The sequence below is a fragment of the Equus asinus genome, chromosome 12 (genome assembly GCF_041296235.1).
Source record: "Equus asinus isolate D_3611 breed Donkey chromosome 12, EquAss-T2T_v2, whole genome shotgun sequence".
Lineage (NCBI taxonomy): Eukaryota > Metazoa > Chordata > Mammalia > Perissodactyla > Equidae > Equus > Equus asinus.
Window position 1 is genome coordinate 17,783,065 of NC_091801.1, and position 27,252 is coordinate 17,810,316.

Genomic DNA, 27,252 nt, shown 5'->3' on the forward strand with positions numbered 1-27,252 from the left:
AAAGGTAACTATAGAAGGAAACAGATTGATGAAGGGAGAGGCTAGAGCCAGGAACATCAGTCAGCAGCATAATGAAATAGACCAGGAGGGAAATGTTGAAGGTGTAGGTTCAGGCAATAGGAATGAATCTGAGGGACATTTTAGAGAGAGAATCTACCTGGGGACCAATTGGAAGATAGACCAGGAAGAGGCATTAAAGGTGACTTTTAGATTTATAGTTTGGATGGTTTGGGTGCATTATAATGTAGATAATAAACCTCTCAAAGAAAAATATGAAAGGAGCAGCGGATTTCATGGAGAAAATAATGAGCTCCATTTTAAATAGTTGGGTTTTTCTACATTATGCTTCTATCATTCTGAAATATATATAATCCTAATAACTACTTTTGAAAAGAGCTGCACATTTGGAAGAAAAATCACTTATACATAGCCCCAGTGCCTTATAATTATACAATATCATTATTCTAAAAATTGTTATATTTTATAGTCATTAATTAAATCACTCTTTCTTTCTAAAGAACATGAAATGGGATTTAAGGATACAGGCAAAAGGCTGTCTTGCTGATAAAATATGAATCAAGCAGCATTTAAAATAATTTGGCACCATCTTTGCTGGCTAGAAAAATTGTTCTAAAATATCTGCAAATAGCTTCTATGATGAAATGGTCAGAAGACTCCCCACTTATGTCATTAAATAAAAGGTAGCAGAACAGGTAAGGTGGAGAGGTAACAGTAAGCTCAGCTTGGATCCAGGTGGAGGTTGGGGGTCAATGGAAGAAAGTGTAAAGTTGCATATCGAAGATATACGTGACAGAAGCAGTGAATTATATCTGCAATCCACATCAAAGAATCCTGATATCATTATATGGATTAGATATTTAGCAAAGCATGAAACAGCATGATGTCTCAAGAAAAAGGTCATCTAAAATATCCCTAATGGATCGTTCACTGAGATTATTCAGAGAGTGTCAACTCCTCAAGGATGAGGGACATCTGCTTTTGGTGCATGAGCTTTGCAGTGCCTGTTACACTTCACGACTTATTCATTACCGTTTAACAGGAAAGCCATTGGCAGGGCACCCCACTCTTAATTTAGTACTCTGTTTGCTGGGCCATGGCACTGCTAAACACAACAGAAAGAAGGAGTGGATGCTCCGGAGTTGCCATGAAAGTCCTTCGGCCAGCTTAACATCCATCAAAGAGTTCCTTGCTGTGAATTCTGAGTTGATACACCTGGGATTCTGACAGTATCCTGACCACATTTATACTCTTAGGATTAGAAATACTTCTCTCTTTTCCTGGATTTATCTCAAACCTGGTTAAAGTTAATTCCCCTAGTTCTCTAAATCTTTTATGACTCTGCAAGCTAAAGGTGATTTGAGGTATTCATACGGTTATCACTTGCTCAAGTGGCACATGGTTAAGAATTTTAAAACATAATAGTGGCGGGAGGAGGAAAGGGAGTTGTTGTTTAATGGGGATAGGTGAAGAGGTTCTAGAGATCTGCTTCACAACAATGTGAATATACCTAACATGACTGAACTGTACACTTCTAAAAATTAAGGTAGTTAAAAAAATAACAGTGGAGTAAAAATTCTCATTCTTATCATGTATTATGCCACAAGAAATCCCAGACTCTTAATGGCTACCTCAGATATTTAAGATTCCCCCAAAGAAATGTACCTCTTCCTTTCCATACTTGTTTTTGTAAAGAGTTCCTGGTTTGATTCTTGGGTCTTTAACTGTATATCTGTCAAAAGAAAATTGAACAACATATTCAACTGATAGGCATACAATTTGAATGTGGGTTAAAAGAAGAATTGTGTATCTGTTGCTGTAAGAAGTTGTGTAATTCATAAAACAAACCCCTTGATGTGGTGCAGAAAAGCAATTCTTAAAGATTCTAAACTCGAAGCAAAATCTGTCCATTCTTCAGTATTCCTCTTCATGGAGGAAAAAAAAAAAAAATGAACGATGTCAAACAGCACATGGATAGAAGATCATTTCTATTTTGTTCAAGAATGTAGGTGGTTTTGCTATAACGCAATATATGCATCCCAGAAAACGTTGCATTCTACTATGAATTGTGTGTTAAAAATAACAGGGCTTTTGAGAAAAATTGGATTAGCGACAGACCACTCAAACCTATGCAACTTTATATACAAAATACAACAATAATAACATACTAATAAAATGCTAGTATAGTTAAAAAGATATGTTAAATTCCTAGTGGGTAAATACTACGTTAATATAGGTATTTATTGAAGGAAATAACAGTGGCTTGATAGAAAGGAGCAACAGGAGGGTTGAGGCCACTGAGCTTCGTATCAACAAAGACAACATTCAGAAGGACTAGAGAAAACCAAACAAAGGGTTCTTCAAAGGCAGAGCAGTGGACCAGCTGAGCCAAGGGTAAGAATATGGGGTGAATGGCATCTTGAATATTCAACCCTGAATTCCCCTGTGCCTTTCTGTGCTCTTCTGCAGCAGTACACTTTATGTTCAGCTCCTGTTACTTGGATGTATAAAAGATTAACGCACTGGGAAAATCATGTATGGACCAATGCAAATTCAGTATTATTTTGACATTATCCTGCATTACTGCCATGGACTGAATTCCATAGATTGTATGTGTCCTCCAAAATTTGTATATTGAAACTTAATCCTCAGTGTGATGGTATTAGGAGGTGGGGCTTTGGGGAGGTGATTAGTGAGAAGGATGGAGCCCTCATGAATGAGATTAGTTACCTTATAAGAGAGGCCCCAGAGAGATCCCTTGTTCCTTCTACCATATGAGGACACAGGAAGAAGACGGTGTTATGAAGCAGGAAGCAAGCTCTCACCAGACACCTAATCTGCTGGAGCCTTGATCTTGGACTTCCCAACCTCCAGAATTGTGAGAAATAAATTTCTGTTGTTTATAAGCCACCCAGTCTATGGTATTCTGTTATACCAGCCCGAACAGACTATGGCAATTGCCAATCATGCTGAAGCTACTTTGAATTTTGGAAATGTACATTATACCAGAGTAGACTGTATCTGCATTTGAACATTTTCCTAAAATGCATATAATGTATAGATTTGTGTCAGGACAAATTGGGAATGGAGTTGGTTCCTACCCCTGCATCAACACCCGTGTGCAAATCCTTTTCTACAGCCAAATAAATGAATTTTCCTCTAAAACTGGTGCAAAAGTTCACTTTTCTCCAAGAGTCACTGAAAATGAGTAGCCGATTGAGTGCTACGAAAGGTTTCTTGATGTATAAATTAAGCAGGAAAAACTTTACTGTCTTCAAAACTATAGTTAAATATGGTGTTGTCATTAATGACTACTTGAAGGAGCAGTCCCTAAATGCACAGGACTTTCATAAAGCATAGTCCTCAGACCAACTGCTTTCAGAATTGCCTAGTGCGCTTGTTAAAAATGCAAATTCCTTTGGGCCAACCCAGGACCCTTGCAATCAGGATATCTGGCGGTAGGTTCCAAGAATCTTCATTTCATCAAGATATCCAGATGAGTCTGATGCTCTCTAAAGTTTGAGAAGCAATAATATTAGCATTTCTTACCAGACAATACAAATGGATATAGTATATAATAGTTGTCTCCCTATATTTTTCAAAGCATGTAGGACTTAGAATCTGAAACTTCCTCATGACAAGCACCTGAAGGGGGAAGCCATTACAAGAACAGACTTAGGCAAGTGCTACCTGACGCTGTTAAGGGATATTACACCTGAGACACTGGCCTTTGATGTGCATCTATACCCTGACAGGGCATTCAGGTCTTATGTTGAAGTCTTTAATCCATTTTGAGTTGATTTTCATGTATGGTGTGAGATAAGGATCCAGTTTCATTCTTTTGCGTGCAGCTGTCTAGTTTTCCCAACAACATTTATTGAAGAGACTATCCTTTCCCCATTGTATCTTCTTGGCTCCATTGTCATAAATTAATTGACCACATATTCATGGGTTTATTTCTGGGCTCTCTATTCCATTCCGTTGATCTATGTGTCTGTTTTTATGCCAGTACCATGCTATTGCAATTACTGTCACTTTAGGGTGAAATCAGAAAGTATGATGCCTCCAGCCTTGTTGTTCTTTGTCAAGATTGCTTTGGCTATTCAGGGTCTTTTGTGGTTGCATACAAATTTTAGGATTATTTGTTCTATTTCTGTGAAAAATGCCATTGAAATTTTGATAGGGATTGCATTGAAACTGTAAATTGCTTTGGGTAATATGGAAATTTTAACAATATTAATTTTTCCAGTCCATGAGCACAGAATATCTTTCCATTTCTTTGCATCTTCTTCAATTTCTTTCACTAATGTCTTATAGTTTTCAATGTATAGGTCTTTCACCTCCTTGGTTAAATTTATTCCTAGGTATTTTGTTCTTTTTGATGCAATTGTAAACGAGATTATTTTCTTAATTTCTCTTTCTGATAGTTTATTATTATTGTGTAGAAACATAACTGATTTTTGCATATTGATTTTGTGTCCTGCAACTTTATTGAATTTTTTAATAGCTTTTTTTGGTGGAGTCTTTAGGGTTTTCCATATATAAAAAAGAGACAGTTTTACTTCTTCCATTCTGATTCAGATGCCTTTTATTTCTTTTTCTTACCTAAGCATAACTTTTCAGTATTGCCCAGGGGTTAGATTAGAGTCATGCAAATGAAACTGTCACTTCAGGAATGACTGTTGTTGGTGGCTTAATCTTAATCAGTTGAACATTTGGAAATTTCTAATCCTTTAAAAATTAACAGTTATCTTGAATTTGAAGGAACCACAGTTGGCTGTCAGTGTGTCTAATCTTTCTAATTCTTCCCCTTCTTACAGCTATAGCCATTTTCTTGTCCTAGGCTGATGATCTGACTCCAAGATAAGAGGGGTGGAGTTGAGGTTGTAAGGGCAAGCAGTCACTCTTACCTCCAGTCCCATTCAGGATGTGCAAAATTATATGATTGAATGGTTTTTGTTTCAGTTGAGCTAGAAATAGGATTAACAAAAGCACCACTTCTATTACTACCTAAAGAAAATCTTACCTAAATGAAGCCCATTTCCTATTGAGCAGAGAATAAGTCACTGTTTAACTAGAAAGAGTACCCAGGAGAGCTAGCACTTATAACATCTAATTATTAAATCCAGTGTATTCAGTCTCAGAAACCTCCAAATGCCCTATGCCCTGGATGCCTGTCTTTCCTCACTCATGAAATTTAGAAAAAAGATCAATAAGAGATGAATTTCATGATACCCATCAGATATAGGAAGGAGGGCAATAAATTATGAATGTAATGATAACCCAGTAAAGTCCAGAACAGCTGATGGGAGCATACATTTATTTACAGGGATGAAAAGAGAACAGTCATGCACAGTCCCAAAGTCAGTGAGCTAAAAGGAGTATTTAATGCAAGATTCTTTGAATTGTTAGGTGATATCAACAGAGCCGGGTATCCTACTGTTGATTGTGGGCTAAGCCTCAGAGCACTGGATCCACTTCAACATTAGAAGTCTGGTGGGCTACACTGGTGTGTGTCCATCATCATTAGTCCTTCCTGGACCTTAGAGACAATCCAGAGTACAGGAAAGATGAAGTGAGATGTCAGCAACAGCAAGGTAAAAACAGAGCCAGGGCCATACCACTTTGGAAAGCCTCCCATGACCCATTGGAAATATGTATGGTTTACTCAAAAGCAAGAACCCTGGATTCAAAGCTCCAACAACAGAGAAGCAGCAGGAGCTTGGTCAGTTAACAAGAAAATCAACATAGAAGAGACATCTAATAGGTACCCAGCTACCTTCTGTGGGAAAACCAGATCATCAGGACTATACCATCTCTTCAAGCCTATGTCCTTCAAATTTAGAAGAATTTCAGGAATATAATAAAAAGTATGCCACAAGTAAGTCTGTCTTCAGATATTTCAGAGAGAATGTATGAGTTGTGCTTTTGAAATTTGTTTTCTAAGGATCCAAATTCACTACACGATCAGTGTACACACACACACACAGTGGAATGGATCTGTATGTATTGACTTGAAAATGTCCTTGATATATTGCCAAGTGAAAACATCTATAACAGTTCTGCTTATTAAGTAGTTAGGTCCAAAGAACTTAACAGTATTATTCTCAAGGTGTTTCCCTGGGAGATTGTAAACATCCCATGGTATCCCTGTGCATTTATTGTGGTGTTCCATGGCACCTACTGTTTGGGAACCACAGCCCTGGGTTATATACCTATGAGTGGAATTGATGAGTTGAGAAATATATGTTTATTCTTTTCTAGATATTGCCAACTTGCAAACTCCAAAGTGTTTCTACCAGTGTGCCCCAGCGGCAGTGTATGAAATTTCACATTGCTCCAAACTCTGGACTCCATTTGGTGTTGTCAGATGTCTGTCGATCTTATATCTGTGTAGTATTAATTCATTCTGACTTAATTTACATTTTCCTGGTTACTGGTAAGACTGATCATATCCTCTCATAATGTTACCAGTAACCTGTCCCTGATGAGCAGGCAGGTTTCTAACCAGAATGTATACAAGAGTTGAGAGGAAGAAGGAGGAGGTAAAAAACTTCGTAGATGGCAAAGTTAGGCAGCATTCTCTGCCATAAATCAAACATTCTCTTGAAGAATTCAAACAGTTTTGTTTGAATTATGGGTCTTTTTCTTTCCAATTGGTTTTGTATTTACTCCATTTGTTTATGCATATAAATATATATATACATATATATATATGTTTACTTTTGGAAAAATGGCGTCATACTATACCTACTGTATTTTTTCAGCTTTGTTGAGACATCATTGACATACAAGTTTGTATAAGCTTAAGGTATGCAACATGTTCTTTCAATACACTTATATTTCAAAATGATTACCACCACAGCGTTAGCTAACACCTCCATCACGTCACATAATTGCCATTTCTTTTTTGTGTTGAGAACATTTAAGATCTAGTCTCTCAGCAACTTTGACATATATAATACAGTATTGTTAACTAAAATCACAATGCCATGCGTTAGATACCCGGAACTCATTCATCTTATAACTGGAGGTTTGTACCCTTTGACCAACATCTCACCATTTCCCCTACCACTCAGCCTCTGGTACCCACCATTCTACTCTCTGTTTCTATGAGTTTGGCTTTTTTAGAGTCCACATATAAGTGATATCATGCAGTATTTGTCTTTCTCTGTCTGACTTATTTTGTTAAACATAATGCCCTCAAGGTTCATTCATGTTGTCACAAATGGAAGGACTCCCTTGTTTCTCATGGCTGAATAATATCCATTGTATATGTATATACCACACTTTCTTCATCCATTCATCTGTAGATGGACACTTAGGTTTCCATGTCTTGGCTATTGTGAATAATGCCGCAATGAACATAGGGGTGCAGATATCTCTTCAAGTTCCTGTTTTTATTTCCTTGGAAATATACTCAAATCTGGGATTACTGGATCATATGGTAGTTCTATTTTTAATTTTTTGAGGAACCTCCATACTGTTTTCCATAGTGGCTGTACCAATTTATGTTCCCACCAACAGTGTACATGGGTTCTCTTTTCTCCACATCCTCACCGATATTGTTATCTCATATTTTTTATAATAGTCATTCTGGCAGGTGTGAGATGAGATCTCATTTTGGTTTTGATTTGCATTTCTCTGATGATTAGTGATGTCAAGCACCTTTTCATGTACCTGTTGGCCATTTCTATGTTTTCTTTGGCAAAATGTCTATTCAATTCCTCTGCCCATTTTTTAATCAGATTGTTTGGGATTGGTTTGTTTTTTGCTATTGAGTTGTAGGAGTTCTTTATATATTTTGGATATCAATCCCTTTCAATTTGCAAATATTTTCTCCCATTCCATCAGTTGCCTTTTTATTTTGTTGATTGTTTCTTTTGCTGTGCAAATCTTTTTGGTTTGATGTAGTCCCAAGTATTAATTTTTGCTTTTGTTGCTTGTACTTTTGGTGTCATATCCAAAAATTGTTCCCATGACCAATGTAAAGGAGCTTTTTCCCTGTGTTTTTTCTAGGAGGAGTTTTTCAGTTTCCATTCTTATGTTTAAGGCTTTAACCCATTTTAAGTTAATTTTTGTGAGTGGTGTAAGATAGCGGTCCAATTTAATTCTTCTATATGTGGTTATGTAATTTTCCCAGAACCATTTATTAAAAAGACTATCTTTTCCCCATTGAGCGTTTTTGGCTCATTTGTCAAATATTAGTTGATCATACATGTGAGGGTTTATTTCTGAGCTCTTGACTATGTTCCATTCATCTGTCTTTTTTTTTTTTTTTTTTTTTAGGAAGATTAGCCCTGAGCTAACATCCACTGCCAATCCTCCTCTTTTCGCTGAGGAAGTTTGGCCCTGAGTTAATATCTGTGCCCATCTTCCTCTACTTTATATGTGGGATGCCTCCCACAGCATGGCTTGATAAGCAGTGCATAGGTCCGAGTCCAGGATCTGAACCTGGGAACCGCGGGCCACTGAAGTGGAGTGCGTGAACCTAACCACTACACCACCAGGCTGGCCCCCTCTGTGTCTTTTTTATGCTGATATCATACTTATTGCTATAGCTTTGTAATATAGCTTGAAGTCAGAAAGTGTGATGCCTCCAATTTTGTTCTTCTTTCTCAAGATTGCTTCAGCTATTTGGGGTGTTTTGTGGTTCCATAAAAATTTTAGGATTGTTTGCTCTATTTCTGTGAAATGACATTGGGCTTTTGATAGCGACTGCATTGTATCTATAGATGGCTTTGGGTAGTATGGACATTTTAACAATATTAATTCTTGAACACAGGATATCTTTCCATTTGTTTGTCTCTTCATCAAATTCTTTCAGTTTTTGGTGTACAGATCTTACACCTCCTTGGTTTAATTTATTCCTAGGTATTTTATTGTTTTTGTTGTATTTATACATGGGATTGTTTTCTTTTTTCTTTCTTTCTTTTTTTTCCTGAGGAGGATTAACCCTGAGCTAACATCTGTGCCAATCTTCCTCTATGTTGTATGTGGGTCACCGCCACAGCATGGCCGCCACCAGGTGATGTAGGTCCCTGCCCCATGCCCAGGAACCTAACCTGTCTGCCAAAGCAGAGCACACCAAACTTAACCACTAGGCCACAGGGTCAGCCCCTATGGGATTGTTTTCTTAATTTCTCTTCCTGATAGTTCGTTGTTAGTGTATAGAAATGCAACTGATTTTTGTATATTGATTTTCTATCCTGCAACTTTACTGAATTTGTTTATTAGTTCTAATAGAATTTTGGTGGAGTCTTCAGGATTTTCTATATAAGATCATATCATCTGCAAATAGAGACAGTTTTACTTCTTCCTTTCCAATTTGGATGCCTTTTGTTTCTTTTTCTTGACTGATTGCTCTGGCTAGGACTTTCAGTACAATTTTGAATAGGTTGATGAGAACTCATCTTGTTCCTGGTCTTAGAAGGTAAGATGTTGGCTGTGGGTTTGTCATATGTAGCCTTTATCGTGTTGAGGTACATTCTTTCTATACCCAATTTGTTGAGTGTGTTTATCACAAAAGGATGGTGTATTTTGTCAAGTGTTTTTTCTGCATCTATTGAGATGATCATATGATTTTTATCTTTCATTCTATTAACATGGTGTATCACACTAGTTTGCATATATTAAACCATCCTTGCATCCCAGGAATAAATCCCACTTGATCATGGTGTATGATCCTTTTAATGTGCTGTTGAATTTAGTTTGCTAATATTTTCTTGAGAATTTTGCATCTATACTTATCAGGGATATTCATCTGTAGTTCTCTTCTCTTGTAGTATCAGAGTAATGCTGGCCTCGTAAAATGAGTTTGAAAGTATTTCCTCCTCTTCAGTTTTTTGGAACACTTTGAGAAGGATAGGCACTAATTTGTCTTTAAAAGTTTGGTAGAATTCACCAGTGAAATCATCTTGTTCTGGGCTTTTCTGTGTTGGGAGGTTTTGAGTTACAGATTCAATCTCCTTCCTCATTGTTGGTCTGTTCAGACTTTTTATTTCTTCGTGATTCAGTCTTGGTAGTTTATATGTGTTCTAGGAATTTGTCCATTTCTTCTAGGTTGTCCAATTTTTTGGTGTATAATTGTTCGTAGTAGTCTCTTATAATCCTTTGTATTTCTGTTATATGATTCGTAATGTCTCCTCTTTCGTGTCTGATTTTACTTATATGAGTATGTAAATTCTTTTTTTTAGTCTAAAAAAGCTATTTAGACTTCTCCCTTTTTTTCTTAGTTATTCTATCTAAGGGTTTGTCAATTTTGTTTATCTTTTTAAAAAAACAGCTCCTAGTTTCATTAATTTTTGCTATTGTTTTTCTGGTCTCTATTTCACTTATCCACTCTGATCTTTGTTATTTCCTTCCTTCTGTTTACTTTGAGCTTAGTAAGTTCTCCTTCTTCTAGTTTCTTGAGTTATAAAGTTAGGTGGTTTTTTTGAGATATTTCTCCTTTTTTAATGCAGACATTTATCACTATAAATTTCTATTTTAGAAATGTTTTTGCAGCATCCCATAGGTTTTGATATATTGTGTTTCCATCTTTTTTTATTTCAAGATATTTTTTGATTTCCCTTTTGATTTCTTCTTTGACCCTTTGGTTGTTCAGGGGTGTGTTGTTTAATTTCCACATATGTGGGTTTTCCAGTTTTCCTCCTGTTATTGATTTCTGGTTTTATACCATTGTGTTCCAAAAAGATATTTGGTATGATTTCAATCTTCTTGAATTGGTTAAGACTTGTTTGGGGACCTATCACATGATCTATCTTGGAGAATGTTCCATGCACACTTGAGAAGAATGTGTATTGCACTGCTGTTGAATGGAATGTCTGTGTATGTCCATTTGCTCTAAAGTATGGTTCGAGTTCAATTTTTTCTTGTTGATTTTCTGTCTGGATGATCTATGCATTGTCAAAAGTGGAGTGTTGAAGACCTCTACTATTATTGCATTGTTAACTATTCTCCCTTCAGATCTGTTAGTATTTGCTTAATATATTTAGTTCTGATGTTAGGTGCATATATATTTATGATTGTAATAACTTCTGGATGAATTAACCCCCTTATCATTACATGATGACCTTCTTTGTCTCTTGTTACCATTTTTAGGTTAAAGTCTATCTTGTCTGATATAAGCATGGCTAACCCTGCTCTTTTTTGGTTTCCATTTACATAGAATATCTTTTTCCATCCCTCCCCTTTGAGTTATGTGTGTCCTTAAGCTAAAGTGAGTCTCTTGTAGGTAGCATATAATTGGTTCTTGGTTTTTTTCCATTAGCTACTCTCTGTCTTCAGATTGGCGATTTCAATTCATTTACATTTAAAGTAATTATTGATAAATAAGGACTTACTAATGCCATCTTATTAATTGTTTTCTGGCTGTTTTGTGGTTCCATTGTTCCTTTATTCCTCTCTTTCTTCATTCCTTTGTGAATTGATGATTTTCCATAGTTGTATGCTTTGATTCCCTTCTCTTTATCTTTTGTAAACCCATTATAGGTTTTTGTTTTGTGGTTACTGTGAAACATTTAAAATGCCAACTTATATCAGCCTATTTTACTCTGATAACAATTTAACTTTGATCATATACAAAAATTCTACCCTTTTGATGTCCAAATTTATATCTTTTTATATTGTGCATCCATTAACAAATTGTTGTAGCTGTAGCCTTCTTTAATACTTTTGTCCTTCAACCTTTATACTAGAGTTAAGTAGTTAACACACCACCACCATTACAGTATTCTGAATCTGACTCTGTTCTTACCTTTACCAGTGTATTGTGTATTTTCATATGTGTTCATGTTTTTCTTTCATTTCAGCTTGAAGAACTTCTTTCAGCATTTCTTGTAAAGCAGGTTTAGTGATGATGAATTCCCTCAGCTTTTGTTTATTATAGAAAGTCTTTATCAGGCCTTCATTTCTTAAGGACAACTTTGCTGGATAAAATTTTCTTAGCTGACAGTTTCTTTCTTTCAGCACTTTGAATTTATCCTCTCATTCTCTTCTGATCTGCAAGTTCTCTGCCAGAAATCTGCTGATAGCCTAATGGGGGGTTCCCTTTTATGAGAGAATTTTTTTTTCTTGCTGCTTTAAAATTCTTTGCTTGTCTTTGATTTTAGACAGTTTTGTAACAATGTATCTTGGAGAAGATCACATTAGATTGAAATTATGGAATGATCTATTAGCTCCATGAACTTGGATGTTCAAATTTCTCCCCAGGTCTGGGAAGTTTTCAACCAATTAGTCTTTAAATAAGCTTTCTGCCCCTTTCTCCTCTTCATCTGGGACTCTGATGATGTGTTCATTATTTCTTTTTATGGTATCCCATGAGTTTCATAGGCTGTCTTCATTCCTTTTCATCCTTTTTTCTTTTTGCTCCTCTAATTAGATAATTTCAGTTGACCTGTCTTCTGGGTCACTGATTTTTTCTTACATTTGGTCCAGTCTGATGTTGAAACTCTCTATTGAATTCTTTAGTTCAGTCATTGAATTCTTCAGCTCCAAAATTTCTGTTTGGTTCTTTTTTATGTTTCCTATCTCTTTTTTGAACTTCTTATTTTGTTCTTAATTTGTTTTTCTGATATCATGAAATTGTCTATTTGGGTTCTCTTGTAGTTCTCTGAGCATCTTTAGAATAATTATCTTGACTTCTTTGTGAGGCAGTTCCTGATCTCCATTTCTTTGGGGCCAACTACTGGAGGTTTCTTGTGTTCCTTTGGTGAAGTCATGTCTCCCTAATTCTATGTGATCCCTGTAGCCTTGCTTAGGTGTCTGCGCATTTGAAGAAGCAGTCATTTCTTCCAGAATTTATGGACTGACTTCAGCAAGGGAAGACTTTCACTTGTAGGTGGGGTCATGCTAGAACATGCTGTGACCCTGGATCTAGTGGTGCAGGGTGCCAAGTGTGGTGGCATGTAGTGGCACCAGGTCCAGGGGGGCTTGATGGCTCTTTAGCTCAACTTTAGCTCAACTCTTTAGTTCTTTAGACAATGGTGTGCTCTTTGGCCAGCACTGCAGAGGGTCCACACTGGCTGCAAGGGCTATTGGGGTCCTCAGCAACACTTCCAGGTCCAATGGCTAGAGATCAGGGCAGGTGGTGCTGGTGGCATGGCACACTCAGCTACAGAGGCCAGCTGCAGGTGCCTCTGTAGTAGCAGGGGCTGGCTGAAGATACACTTGTAGTGGTGGGGGCCAGGACAGGCAGTAAGGCCTGAGGCCAACTACAGTCTCTGCACTGGCAGCTGCAGGGACCATAACTGCTCCATGGCTGATCCATGGCTGTCAGCATGCTCTCCCTTGGCTGCACAATCTCTCCCTGGGCATGTGCAGTGGAGGCTGGTGACAGGGGTTGGGCTGGGGCATGCATGTGTGCAGCTGGAGAGGCTAGCCATGGTGATGCAGACTGGTGACAAAAGAAGTAGTTACAGGGGCCTAGGCTGTCAGCATGCTCTCCTGTGGCTGCACAATCTCCCTCAAAGTGTACACATTGCAGTGGAAGCTGGTGATGGGTGTCATTTAGGTGTCATACAAGTGCCCAGCTTGAGGGGCAGCCCTGAGTGCACACCCAGCAGTGAGGGTCAGTCAGCCACAGTGGGTCTAGGCCAGCATCTTGCACTCACATAGCCACAGGCTGCTGGTGCAGTTCCCAGGCTGGGGGTGGGGGGTGGGGGAGGGGCAGTGAAGGAGCAGGGAGGGATTCAGGTGACAAATATCAGCAAATGCAAACGTGTGGGGCAAAAGCTGGTGAAATCTACAGGACATCTGTGGCAGCTTTACTAGCAGTTGATTCCTTCTTCAGTGGCAGAAGCTGCTGAGTTTATCTGTAGAACAGGTCACTGTGAACCACAATTGCTCCCATTATGTGGCTGCTATTGGTAGCCCCTGCTTTTCTTACTTATTCCTAGCCATCTCTATATGTCTCGCTTTGCCAGTCTGGGTGGAATGGAAGCTGAAGCAGGAAAAGACTGGAGAAGCTGGCCACTCATCCTGCTTTTGCTTTCCTGGCGAGGGGAAATCTTTCCAGCTGGAAAGTTCCCTCTTGGCACTGAGCAATGCCTTAGGAGATGGAATGACGCAGGCAAAATGCAATTGTCTTCCTTCTCTTCTTGTGCAGTTACTCTCAGGATTTTTGTTCCACAGTGTGGCTAAAATTTCTTAAGTGGCGTCCAGAGCTCTCCCCAAGCTGTTTTTGTTCATAGATATATGTCTAATTGTTGATCTTTGTTGGAAGACGGAGGCTTGGGTCTCTTACGTCATCACCATTTTGGTGGTGTTGCCTATACCTGCTATTCTGTAATCTGCTTTTTCACTTAATGTTATTTTTGTGAAGATATTTCAAGGCCAATAAATACACATTTACAGTGATGTGTGTATATATATTTACATTGATGTTAAATCCATAAATGCTGCTGACCTTTGAATTCTCATGGTTTACCTGTATTGGTTCTCTGGGCTTCTCTGCAGACAGCGGTTGGTGAATGACAGTTTTGTTTCTTCCCTTCTAATTCTTAGCCTTTTTAAAAATTTATTCTTTTGCTTTAGCAATGACCATCAGTATGAGTCTATGGAATTGGTGTTACAGTACATTTGTTTTGTGTCTGATTTTTAAGTGAACACTTCTAATACTAACATTACATATAAATGTTTGCTGAAGATTTTTGATAGGTACCCTTTAATAGGTTAAGGAAATATATATTTGTTACACATTTCTATAGATATTTTATAATTAATAGATGTAGAAATTTGAAAAGTTGTTTTTGAGCGTATTGATATGATCATACGGTTTCTTTTCTTTAATACATCCCTATTAATATGGTTAAATAGCTTAATAGGTTTTACTAATGTTAAACTACAACTGCATTCAGTCACGATTTAAGTACCTTTCTATATTTAGTTTGCTAATATTCATTTTTAAGATTGGTACCTATGTTCATAAGTAAGATTGGCTTATAATTATTTTCCTCATGCTACCCTTGCCTGATTTTTCATATCAAAGATTATACAAGGCTAATGAAATCATTTTAGGAGCGTTTCTTCTTTCTCTAAACTCTGGAAGAGTTAAAATAAGGTTGGGATAACATTATGTATTGCGTAAGTGTTAGAGCTCCCCGAGCCTGCCATTTCTTTTTGTCTTGTAGTGTATAGTTTGGGGCATACAGGAGTCGAGAAGGATACAAATTTTTAACCACTAATTCAATTTTTTAATCAATAGTAAGTTTATTCAGGTTTTTTATCTCTTTTCAGCTAATTTTTTAAGTTACATTGTGGTAAATTACATTTTCCTAGGAAACTTAAGTTTTCAAATGTATTGGCTTAAGGTCATTTATAGTATTATCCATTTTTTGTTAATTTGATGAATCTTAGTTTACATCACTTTCTCATTGCTAATATTTGTCATTTGAATGCCTTTGTTCTTAAGCAGATTTGCTGATAATTTTTCTAGGTAAAATATGTTTCAAAGACTGATCTTTGGTTTTGTTGACGTTTGCCGTTACTTTTGCTTTCCATTTCATCGACTTCCCCTCTCGTCTTTAGTACGCCCTGTATTCTACTTTCTTGTAGTTGATACTGTTCTTTTACTAACTTCTTGATTTAGACATATGACTCATCAATTTCTCACCTTTATTCTTCTGCAACATGAGAGTTTAAATCATAAATTTCTCTCTTAGAAATGTTGTATCGACTTTTGATTGGGTTCTGATTCCACTAAAGTGCTTTCTTTAACCCACAAGTTGTTTAAAGTCTGTTTTTAAATTTCTAAATGTAGATAGATTTGTTAGTGAGTTCTAAATTTAATTACACTGTAATCAGAGAACATTTGTTTGACATCAATTCTCTGACATCTGTTAAAACTTGTTTTTTAGCCTGGTATTGAGTCAATTTTCAAAAAAATTCTATGTGTGCTTGGGAAGGAGGTCTGATCTTTCATATAATGGAGGATTTGTAATTTACAATCCTTAGGATATTGTCCATTTTTACCATATATATTTTGATGCTGCTGTATTGGATGCATTTAGATTAATAGTATTTACATCTTCCTGGTAAATTGAACATTTTAGATGAACACAAAGATGTACATATGTATATCTCTGTATTGACATACATAGACATATTAGACATATACACTATATATAGTGTTATATAAATATTGACATATTATCCCTAAAAATTGTTTTGCCCTAAATGCTTTGCTATTAATATAGCTATACTAGCTTTTTTTCTTTAGTATTTGTACAGTATGTCTTTTTCCGTTGTTTTATTTTCAACCTTTCCATTTTATGTCTCTTGTAAGCAGCTCTTAGGAGGATATTTTTATTATCCAATATACATGCTCTTTTAACTGGAGAAGGTAATCCTTTTTTATTTACTTTTATTTCCTCATTGCTTTTTTGATGTTCTCTCCTTTTCTGCCTTGTAGATACCTTACCTGCCTTGAAGCCCCTTTACCCTTCCCCATTGATAATGTAGTTGTCTTACATATTTTATCTACATACACTGATACCCACATCGAAGTATCCTATCTCAGGTATTCTGAGGTTCCTTCCTTTCTTTTCTGTTCCAGGAACTTCCTCTAGCCATTCTTTTTGATACTGTAAAGACCTTGAGGGCATAATCCTGCTATGTGTTGGATATAGTGGCTTTTACTTACAGCAGATCGTCTGCTCGTATGCTTTGTAATATTTTTATCATGAACACTTCTTCAGCAAGACTTCAGATGTAAGAATTCTGAGTGGCCTGGCTGGAGGGCACATCTTTCTCTGTCTGAAGAGGTTTTGCATTTATTACTACAAAGTGCTTCCTGATCAAATTTTACTGGCATGTAGGCTTTTTTTAAATCTCATTCTTTAACTGAGGCTCTTGCCCTTTGAAGCTTTAGTTTTGTGCTAGAATCTCAGTTCCAACTGCCCACTTTGGGCTCCAGATCTCTGTGAGTGACAGACACCCACAACTCTGAACGTGGACTACCATCACCGCCCACATGTGTACAGCTCTAGTTGGCATTATCTTATTTTAGGCTCCTGAGAATTTCCCTTATGTTTCGGGGAGCTCCACTCTACTTTTAAAGGATGTTGGTTATATTTTATTCAGCATTTTCTAGCTATCTTCTAGCAGGTGAGTGCTGAAGTTATCTAGCTCTCTGTTTGACCAGAAATGTAAGCCCCTTGTCTAGTTTGTCGTTAACATAAACTGTCTAGAAAATTTTGGAATCTTTTTTTCATTCCTGGTATTCTGAAATGTTATGATGATGTAATTTGGTGTGGGTCTATTTTCATTTCTTGTGCACTCAATACCCCTTTTAATCTGGAAATTTATGTTTTCAGTTCTGAAAATTCTTGTATTAATGGTCTGATAATATTCTCCTTTCTACTTTTTCTATTCTTGGTGGCTTTCTTATTCATCAGATGTTAGACTACATGATTTAATTTATTTTCTTATATTTTCTCTATTTTCCATCTTCTTACCATTTTGTTGTACTTTCTGGGGAATTTCCTCAACTTCATTTTCCAATTATTCTATCGGATTTTAAATTTATGCCCTTTTTTATTCTCGAATTATTCCTTTTTCAGAGCATTCTGCTCTTGTTTCTTGAATATAAAATCTCCTCTTAGCTCAGAAACATTCATTGCACTTATTAATTTCTGTTTCTTTGAAATTCTGCTCTCCTTCCTGCATTATCTGCATTTCCTCTGAACTCCTCTTTCCTGTTTTCAAGTATCTCTGTTTCTTGTCAGATGATTTTAGCAAATATCTGGTAAGCCTTGACTACACATTTATAGTAAGAGCTAGGCACTGAAAAGCTGACAGGAAAAGCAAATCAAGACCACAATGCACTGTTGGTGGGAATGTAAATTGTTATAGCCACTATGGAAAGCAGTATGAAGGTTCCTCAAAAAATTAAAAATAGAACTACCATATGATCCAGCAATTCTACTTCTGGGTCTATATCTAAAGGAAATGAAAACAGGATCTCAAAAAGATATTTGCACTTCCATGTTCATTGCAGCATTGTTTGCAATAACTGAGATATAGAAACAACCTAAGTGTCTGTCAACAGATGAATGGATAAAAAACATATGATATATATTTATATATTTTTTATATTTGTATAAAATGCAATATTATTCAGCCATGAGAATGTAGGAAATCTTGCCATTTACCACAACGTGCCTGGACCCCGAGGGCACTATGCTAAGTGAAACAAGTCAGACGGAAAAAGACAAACACTATATGATCTCACTTATATGTGGAAATTTAAAAAGCCAAACTCATAGAAACAGAGGGTAGAATAGTAGTATCAGGGGCTGGGGGAAATGGTGAGATGTTGGTCAAAGGGTACAAACTTGAAGTTATAAGATGAATAAGTTCTGGGGATCTAATGCATAGCATAGGCATACCAAAGGCAAAGTTAGTGTTTCTCATTCCACTTCTCTTTGTTATTTTGAAGGCGACTGTGTAGGGGCAGTGGAATGGCAACATCTTTATCCCACATGTTGAAACAGGAAATCCTGTCAATAGAGAAGCACATTGGTTAAGTCAGGATCAATTACATGGAAGTTGGTTAAAAGAACCCCTTCTGTACTTTAAATTATCCAAATAAACCTCAAGCATGCTTTTGTATAGTATCACCAAATAAAAAACAAATCCAGAGTTAGGTAAGGATATTGCAAATGCAGGAAAAAAAGACTATTGTAACAGAGTGAACGTGCCAGGCTTAAGATGTACAAGTCTCAAAAGTCAGACAGAAAAGGGCTTTTCCTTTATGGAGAAGAGTGAACAAGGCTAGAAAGAACCAGGTATGAGGAAGTGGGATGAACAGCTGGAAGGGGCCTGATCAGAGAATAGATCAGAGTATGTTGCACCATGAGGTTAGTTGATGCTCAGGACGGGCTGTTACAGAGGGGCTGTATGCCGTCTCAGGCTGAGGGTGGGTAAAAGTTCAGGGCCCTGGTGGGAAGAGAAAGGCTTACCTAATGTTTGGTCGAGTCAAGGAGCAGATATTTGGCCCAGATTGATCAGTGGGGATGAACAGTTCAGCTAATTATTTATGAGGCAAAGAATGGGAATCTGAGGGTCTATGTCTGAGCTTGTCGTAAGTAAACAAGGGGGAAATCCGTGAGTCTTTTCTAAGTCATATGAGGAGGATGGTTCCTTGCAGTAAGCCATTTCCAGAACACAAAGGGGCAGTGGGATGACTGTAACTGTCATTGTTTTCCAGGATCATAGGGCTTAGGTAAACTTCAACATTGTCATTCTCTCTTTTCCCTTCTGTTCCTGACCCAACCCACCTTGCATGGAAGCCTCTCAATGATGCTTCTTACTCTACTTTCCTTCGCCTTTGCCCGGCTAACTCCTGCTCATCATTCAGTGTTACATAGGCATCACCTCTCCTGGGAAGGTGTCCCAAACTGCCTCCCAAAATGTAGTTAAACAGTCCTCATGTGTCTTCTCTCTGTAGATTAAGCATGTAACTTCTGCTTAGTCTTTGAGGGCCGAGCTGTATCTTACTCATTATCATATCCTTAGCACATAGCTGAGAGCCTGTAGGTGCTCAGTAAACAGTGAACGGATGTGGGGTGGTTACCATAGCTGTGACTTTTGAAAATCAGCCTGTTCTCACAGACAACTGAGAGACAGAACGATCTCCAGATCCTCTAGATTGTTCAAAGGATGATGATCCAGTTGCTTGATCATCCAACCCTCCATTTGGATGATTCCTCACTGGTCTTTACCATCAGCTGGCAATTAATGTGGAAGAAAATAATGTGCTGATTTCCATTTCATCTTCTTAGCTGCTTTAGAAAAATGCTTTCTTTACTGAGAATAACTTTAAAAATTGAGTAGTTATTTTGCTTTATATATTATTTTCAATACTGACCTATAGGTCAGTATAACTGATGACTAAAAGGTGACACTAGTGCTAAATTGTCCTGGCCATTTTTTGTTTTTGCCTTTTTAAAAAATTTTATTGAGGTCGTATTGGCTTTTAACATTGTGTAAATTTCAGGTGCACACTTTTATATTTCAGTTTCATATAGATTGCTTCGTGTTCACCACCAATAGTCTAGTTTTTATCTGTCACCATACACGTGCCTCTTTTCCCCTTTCTCCCTCATTCACCCCCTTTTCCTCTAGTAACTACTAATCTATTCTCCTTATCTATGTGTTTATCTTCCACGTATGAGTGAAACCATATAGTATTTGTCTTTCTCTGACTTATTTCACTTAAGCTAATACCCTCAAGGTCGATCCATGTTGTCGCAAATGGCATGATTTTGTCTTTTTTTATGGCTGGGTAGTGTTCCATTGTATATATATATATACCACATCTTCTTTATCCATTCATGCATTAATGGGAGCTTCGGTTGCTTCCACAACTTGGCTATTGTGAATAATGCTGCAATGAACATAGGTTGCATAAATCTTTTTGAATTCTTGATTTCATATTCTTTGGATAAATACCCAGTAGTGGAATAGCTGCATCATACAGTTTTTCTATTTTTAGTTTTTTGAGAAATCTCCATAATGTTTTCGATAGTTCAGTGCCATAATTTTCTTAATTAAAAAGCAATTGAACTACTTGATTTCCAAGTGCCCCTTAAACTATAATTCTTCCAGATTCAGCATGTCTTTCTGAGTCTAGAAGTTTACATATCCCTGGGAAAATCTTTCTCAAGTTCACCCATATTTTTCTTCTAACTCTGAGAGTCTTTCTGATAGCATTCAATCCCAAGAAAGATCCCAGTTCCTTAAACCTTCCATAAAATCACCTAACACAGGCCCGAATCCCATAAATTCTTTCCAACACCCTCCTTCAGAGATCACCCTTTCCTGCAACAAGCCAATAACCCAAACTTTTTTTTGACTACTGGTATGTTCTGAGAGTCTTTGACGGGCTTCAACAGTCCTTTCAAATTGGTGAATGTACCAATTAATAGTTAGGGAAACGTCAAGAATCTTTCTATTTTCAACATGTGTGCTTTGTTTTGATTTATGAGACTCACTATCCAATTATAACAATCAGCATTCAGCCTTGAAGAGAACCACAGGGAAAACCTAGGCACCAAAGCAAAGCTTTACCAGGCCTTCCCACCTTGACCTAATGTCGTGGGAATAATGCTTTTCTGATGACTAGCACTCAGGCTAGTAGTATGAATTTCTATTATATTAAAATTTATAAGCAATGCTTTCATTTGGACTGAACTAATTTTATTGCACTATTGGGCCTCCACTAATATTTATGACTATTTTAATTCCTAATTAGTTGTTAGTTAATATATTTTCATCTTTAATGGTGAAACAAGAGACTTAGATGCCTAAATTTCTGGAGTCTTTTGTTGGATTTATTGGCGCTGTGCTTTAGGGAAGTGATAACTTGAAATGTGCTTCTGGGCTTGGAGAGAGCGGATAAGGACTGGGTAAAATTAGCCCCAGAATTTTAACAACTTACCAAATGCCTTTGGTTTACAGGAAAGCGTATCCTCTGGCCAAGTTTGCCTTCTAGCAGCTGACCAATATTTGAAATGTTGACAAGTCATAAGAAGCACAAATAATATCAGGAGAAATAAGCATTTCTTTAAGTGTGTAGCTGAAGTGGCCACTACAGTCATCAGAAGAGGATGCAATACTGTGACGTAAGAAGCAGCATATGCTAAGATTACACTTAAACGTAATAAAATTTCAAAATTAAGGACTTGTGAGTTGAAAAATGGGATGAGTGGACAAAATTTAAGAGGACCCCCTCACCAATTTCTTGGTGAAAGGAACTAGAATTAGAAATCTAGAAATGCTCTGGAGCAATCTTGGAGAAAGTACATATCTGAGGAAAGAGGAAAATGGGTGATTCATTTATTCCATCTACAAAATATTTCTTCAGTGCCTGTTATGTGTCATGCACGGTTCTAAGCACTGGGATATAGGAAGAGGGGGGAAAAAAGGAGTTCCACAGTTTCAACTCTCATGGAAATAATGGAGAAAACAGATATTAATGTGACAATTATAGTGGGTTGAATGGTGGCCCTCCAAAAGATATGTCCATACCCTCACTCTTGGAACCTGTGAATGTGACCTAATTTGAAAAGTCTTTTCAGATGTACTTAAGTTAAGGATCTCAAGATGAGAGCATCCTGGATTACCCAGATTGGCCCTAAATCCAATGACAAGTATCCTTAGGAGACACAGAAGAGGAGAAGACCACACAAAGACAGAGGCAGAGATGGGAGTGATGTGGCCACTAGCCGAGGAATGCCCACAGCCACCAGAGGCTGGAAGAGACAAGGAAGTCTCCTCCCCTAGAGCCTTCAGAGGGAGCATGGCCCTGCCAACACCTGGATTTTGGACTTTTGGCCTCCTGTGAGAAGTAGAGAAAATAAATCTCTGTTGTTTTAACCCATGTGATTTGTTGCAATTTGTTATATTTGCCTTAGGGAACTAATAATTATGGAAATGAGATATAATTAAAAGTTCCATAAAAGCAGATAACAAAAGTACTTGACCTAAACTTGGTGGTCAGAGAAGCCTCCCAAGAGGTCATAGACAAAGATGCTAAAAGAATATTCTAGAAGATAAAATGGGTCCAGACCAAAAAGACAATTTTAGGGGTAAATAAGAGAGGACACTTTTCAGTGCCTTAAGATTTAATGTGTGCTAATATGGAGTTAATATGATTATGCAAATTAAATCAAACACTAGTTGACTACAAACTTGGTATCAAGATTTCTTATTCGAAACCCGTTATGTGACACATAAGTGCACTGCCTAACACTTTTCCAAACCAACGAAACTTCGGAGTCACTTAGAGCAGGACTGTCCTCTCCCGTGCTTCTCTGCTACCTCGGGCAGCTGGGAGGCAGGCCATCCGTTGCCGAGTTCAGAAGCACCTCAGGTGTCTTCCCACAGCCACACATAGGACTCACCCTGAAGCTACTGGAGGACACTAATCACCCCTCCAGGGACACCTGAACCAGGTGTGTAATCAGCCCTGGGCCTAAAAGACAGGTGGGGCTTCACAGAGGCCAGACTAGGCCACGAAGTAAGCACTGCACAGGAACCAAGAGAGCCATGACATTAGTGCCAGACTGAAATAGGAGTTTTTTTTAAATTGCAAAGAAATTATTTTTGAATTTTGAATCATTTATTATTTAATGAATTCCTGCTAGTCACCAGGCATAGGTTTAAAGTACTTTATAGATATTAATTTAAGCCTAAGAAATCTGTGAAAAATATACTATTCCCCACTTTACAAATGAGGAAACTGAAGTGCAGAGAGCTAAAGTAAATTGCCAGAAGTCACTCAGCTAATAAGTGGCAGAACTGGGATCAAACTCAGCCTGACTGGTTCTAGAATTCATGCTTTTAATCACTGCATTTTCTATAATCTCTGTAATCCCATAACAACAACAACCGCCACTAACGTTATCAAATACTGATTAACAAGGAAGTGTAATTATCATCTTCATTTTACAGATGGAGAACATGAGGCTCAGAGAGGTTAAGGAATTTGCCGTATATCACACAGATGCTACATGGGGGAGCCTGAATTTAATCCTAGGGAGTCAGACTGCAGAGACCAGGGAATTCACCACCGCACTAGAGTGGCTTCAAATCCGGCTATTGCCTTTGTGCTCGGAAACATTCCAGCTTTGTTCATATTCTTGGTTTATTTATTGCTCCACTCCCCTCCAAAGCCATCTATAGGTTTTAATCTCTTGGAACAAGGGAACAATCTCACCATATTCTTCATTTTAACTAGATACCTGTGAAGTAGAACATTATCTTCCCTGCCCCCATCTTTTCTTTTCATATGCTTTTCAAATAACAATAATAATAACAAATAGCTAATTTTTCTGAGCTTTTGCTATGCGCCAGACTGTCTTCTATATGCTTTACTTCTATTATTCCAATTAAGCCTACCAAAACAAAGCCTTGTTCATAGGTTATCTTCACAGTATGGATAAGGAAACAGGCTCAGAAATGTTAAAACTTCCCCCAAAGTCACACAGCCAATGCTCCCAGAGCCAGCATTCCAGCCAGGGTCATCAGATTCCTCAAGTCCATACTCTTGACCTTTACACTCAACTGCCTCCAGCTCTTAAACAGGTCTGACTATATGTGACTGGTAATCGTATGAGGAAAGAAATACCGCTGGGTTCCAAGGCCAGAGCGCTCTGCAAAGGAGCATCCTTTCCTAGAATATCAGAGAGCTGTTGGCAGCAAAGACCTGGGCTGGTTGGCAAACAGCCTTAGGCCATCCTGACAAGGAAGGTAATACTTGGTTTGTCATCATAATCCAGGGTCACCCAGCTTTGCAGTTCAAGACTGTTTATCACTTCATCCACATGCAATCATGCCCTAAGGAAACAACTGAAGGTGACCTTCCCACAGTGGGTTGATTGGAACTGTGAAATACCTGCATATTGATTTATAAGGCAAATAACCCCTAACAGGAAAGACCAGAGTATGAGACCCACTGGCCAGATCCCCTCAAACACTACATCAGGAAGCTCGAAGTTGCTTATTCTTCTGAGGTAACCTCAGAAGAGCCTGAAGACACTTACCCCATCAGTAAATTATGGGCACCAGAGTTAGGCATATTCTGTTCCACTACTTTGCTGTGCATCCTTGGGAAAATGGTCTTGCCTCTGTGATCCTGAGTCTTCTCGTTCACAAATGTATCTACAGTTACCTCCTTTCTCAAGGTGTTATTGAAAAGATTAGAAATATCTATAAGACAGATGGCACTTAAAAAATCTCACATGAGTAGCGTCGTCCCCTATGTCTTGATATAGGCAAGGGCCTGCCACTCAGACAGTTACTTATCCATGTAATATCCAAGCATATCCATGTTACTTATCCATGTAATATCCAAGTAATATCCATGTTACATATCCAAGCATCCTTTTCCCAAAATATTACTGGAGAAAAGCTGATAACTCATTTTAATTTACTTTCCTAATATCACAACAAAATACAATTCCTGATTTTGCAAATTCTTTTTTGTTGGTTTCCTTTAGACCAACTGCTTTTGATGACATTAGTTTCCGAGGAAGCCTTCTCCAGGTCATGCTGGAGGCTGTGTTACTTCCATGCAACTTTCCTATGGGGAAGCTACTCTTTTCTGTGGGATGAGGATTCTTATTTTAGCATGTGCCCCAGAAAATAGCACTTATGGACTCATCTCCAGAGCGTTTACTCATATTTTTTTAGGTTCATGTGGCTCTCTACCCTCTGAATACAGCACTATTTCCTCATCTCCACTGGCATTCAGCGATAAACCTTAATATCAAAATCTGTCTCTATACTGGGTTTAGAGACAAGTTGCAAAGATGACTGAAGGATTAGAACATCTAATGTATAAAGAAAAGTGAAAGATACCCATGTGCTTTATCTCGCAAAGGCAAGAAACCAGCCATTGCTCACTGAAGAATGGAACAAGAAAAAATGAAATTGTGCTGCAGTGTAAGGGACTAAGAAAAATGTCTGACAGTCTTGTTAAACGTGCATATGAGTTAAATTAGGATGTTGTCGACTCTCCTCTTTTGGAGACTTAAAAGATGTGGTTTAGATGCAGCTATTGGGGACAGTTTAGTTCAGTCCTAGCTGTACCTTGCCCAAGGGCTGACAGATGGATCAGATGACCTCTCAGCATCCCTTCCAGCCCCACACTTCTGTTCTTCTATGCTTGTTGGACTAGATGTTAGCTGAGTCAGATTTGCCCTTGCAAGGTAGTGGAGGAGTCAGCTACTTGAAAGAAAGCAGGTAGACTTTTTGTCCCCAAAATAAATGCCTCTCTACCCTGTTCCAGATTAAATTATGCCACTAGAGGTGTATTTCCTTGAGTCACAAAGTATTTTTAGTGCTCACAGAATGCAGACACAGACACCCAAGTGAAGAGAAGTAATTAACCCTTATCAGGTAAGGGCTTAGCAGGGATCAAGGCCCTGCAACAGACAAAGACTGGAAATGCAGGAAGAGGGAGTCCCAAAGCAGAGAGAAGACAGAGACATCACTGTACAGACAAACCGCCAAATTGGTAGTATAATTCTAGACTTGTATAGAAAACAGGGCTCTCCTCCCTCCCAGCTAGATTCGGTCATTCTTCCACTGAATGTAGAGCTCCTATCAGGTGCAGAGCACTAGACAAGGCACTGGGGACACTCCAGTGAGCCAAACAGATGTAGCTCCCGCTTTTCTGAAAAACACTGAACACGTGGTGAACATGTAGTAAATTACTATATGGGTTCTACGTGTATGCAACAAATAATGATTGAGTTGCTGATACGCACAAGGCACCATTCTAGGCACTTGGAGTGGGGTGGTAACCAAATGGACAAATCCTTTGCCCTCATGGAGCTTACATTCTGGTCAGAGGAGGTAATGTAATGAAAGAAGCACAAGGTGCTCTAAGAACAAGGACAAAGAGACCTACCCTAGCTGCCGAGTCCTCCCTGAGAAGGGGATGTTTCTACTGACACGTGAAGGCTGAGTAGGAACTGGTGAAAGGCAGGTACTGGGGAAAGAGGAGGCACCTGCAGAATGTCCCATTTAAAGTAACCAAATGTTGTCAATCTACCGCAGTTTTGCTTGTGTAGTAGGAGGAAGGATAATTTATATCTTTCTTTCTCTTAGTATTATTCAAATATTTGTGTAATAATGAATTTTAAATATTGTTAAAGTCATGCTTAAAACTATTTTATCTCATTTTTACCTTGTGGTTTGAATGTGTTGGTCTTTAAACTATGACTTGTAAATTATGGTCAAATTCTATACGGATATAATTCAGACACCAAATTCAAAATCAAATAGGCATTTTACCCTGATGAGGCAAGGATTGAGTCTAATTCCAGAATGTGTTTGGTGTTACTGTCTGCAAACAAGATAACATGTTTGACATTGTGACGTGGATCTTTCCCCACCTACATTGAATATGAATTATAGGTTGGTTCCTGCACTACAGGTGGACCTGTGGCAGCCCAGCAGTATCTCCTATGTCTCAGAGGGAGCAGTTACTGATGTGCATATTCCCCAAAACGGTTCCCAAGCCTTGTTAGCCTTCTTACAGGAAGCCAACATCCAGCACAAGTAAGCATTCTTTATCACTTGCTTAATTCATTTGTACTAAACTGAACTGAATGGTAGCTGTGCTCAGGTTATTTATTGAGTGCCTAGCACAGTGTTTCAGTTATATTTATCTTTGATGAGCTGATTACTATAATGGGGGAGGGGAGGGAGACCACACTGACA

The 27,252-nt window shown here is 38.0% G+C and overlaps 1 protein-coding gene across 1 annotated transcript in view; it reads left to right on the forward strand.

Annotated features, from left to right (window-relative positions):
- CPA6 (carboxypeptidase A6) overlaps positions 1 to 27,252 on the forward strand; it is a 275,249-nt gene that overhangs the window by 156,075 nt on the left and 91,922 nt on the right. Inside the window, exon 3 of the mRNA XM_014838490.3 lies at positions 26,966 to 27,090. Within this exon, the coding sequence (XP_014693976.1) occupies positions 26,966 to 27,090 (125 nt within the window). The remainder of the gene's footprint in view (positions 1 to 26,965; positions 27,091 to 27,252) is intronic.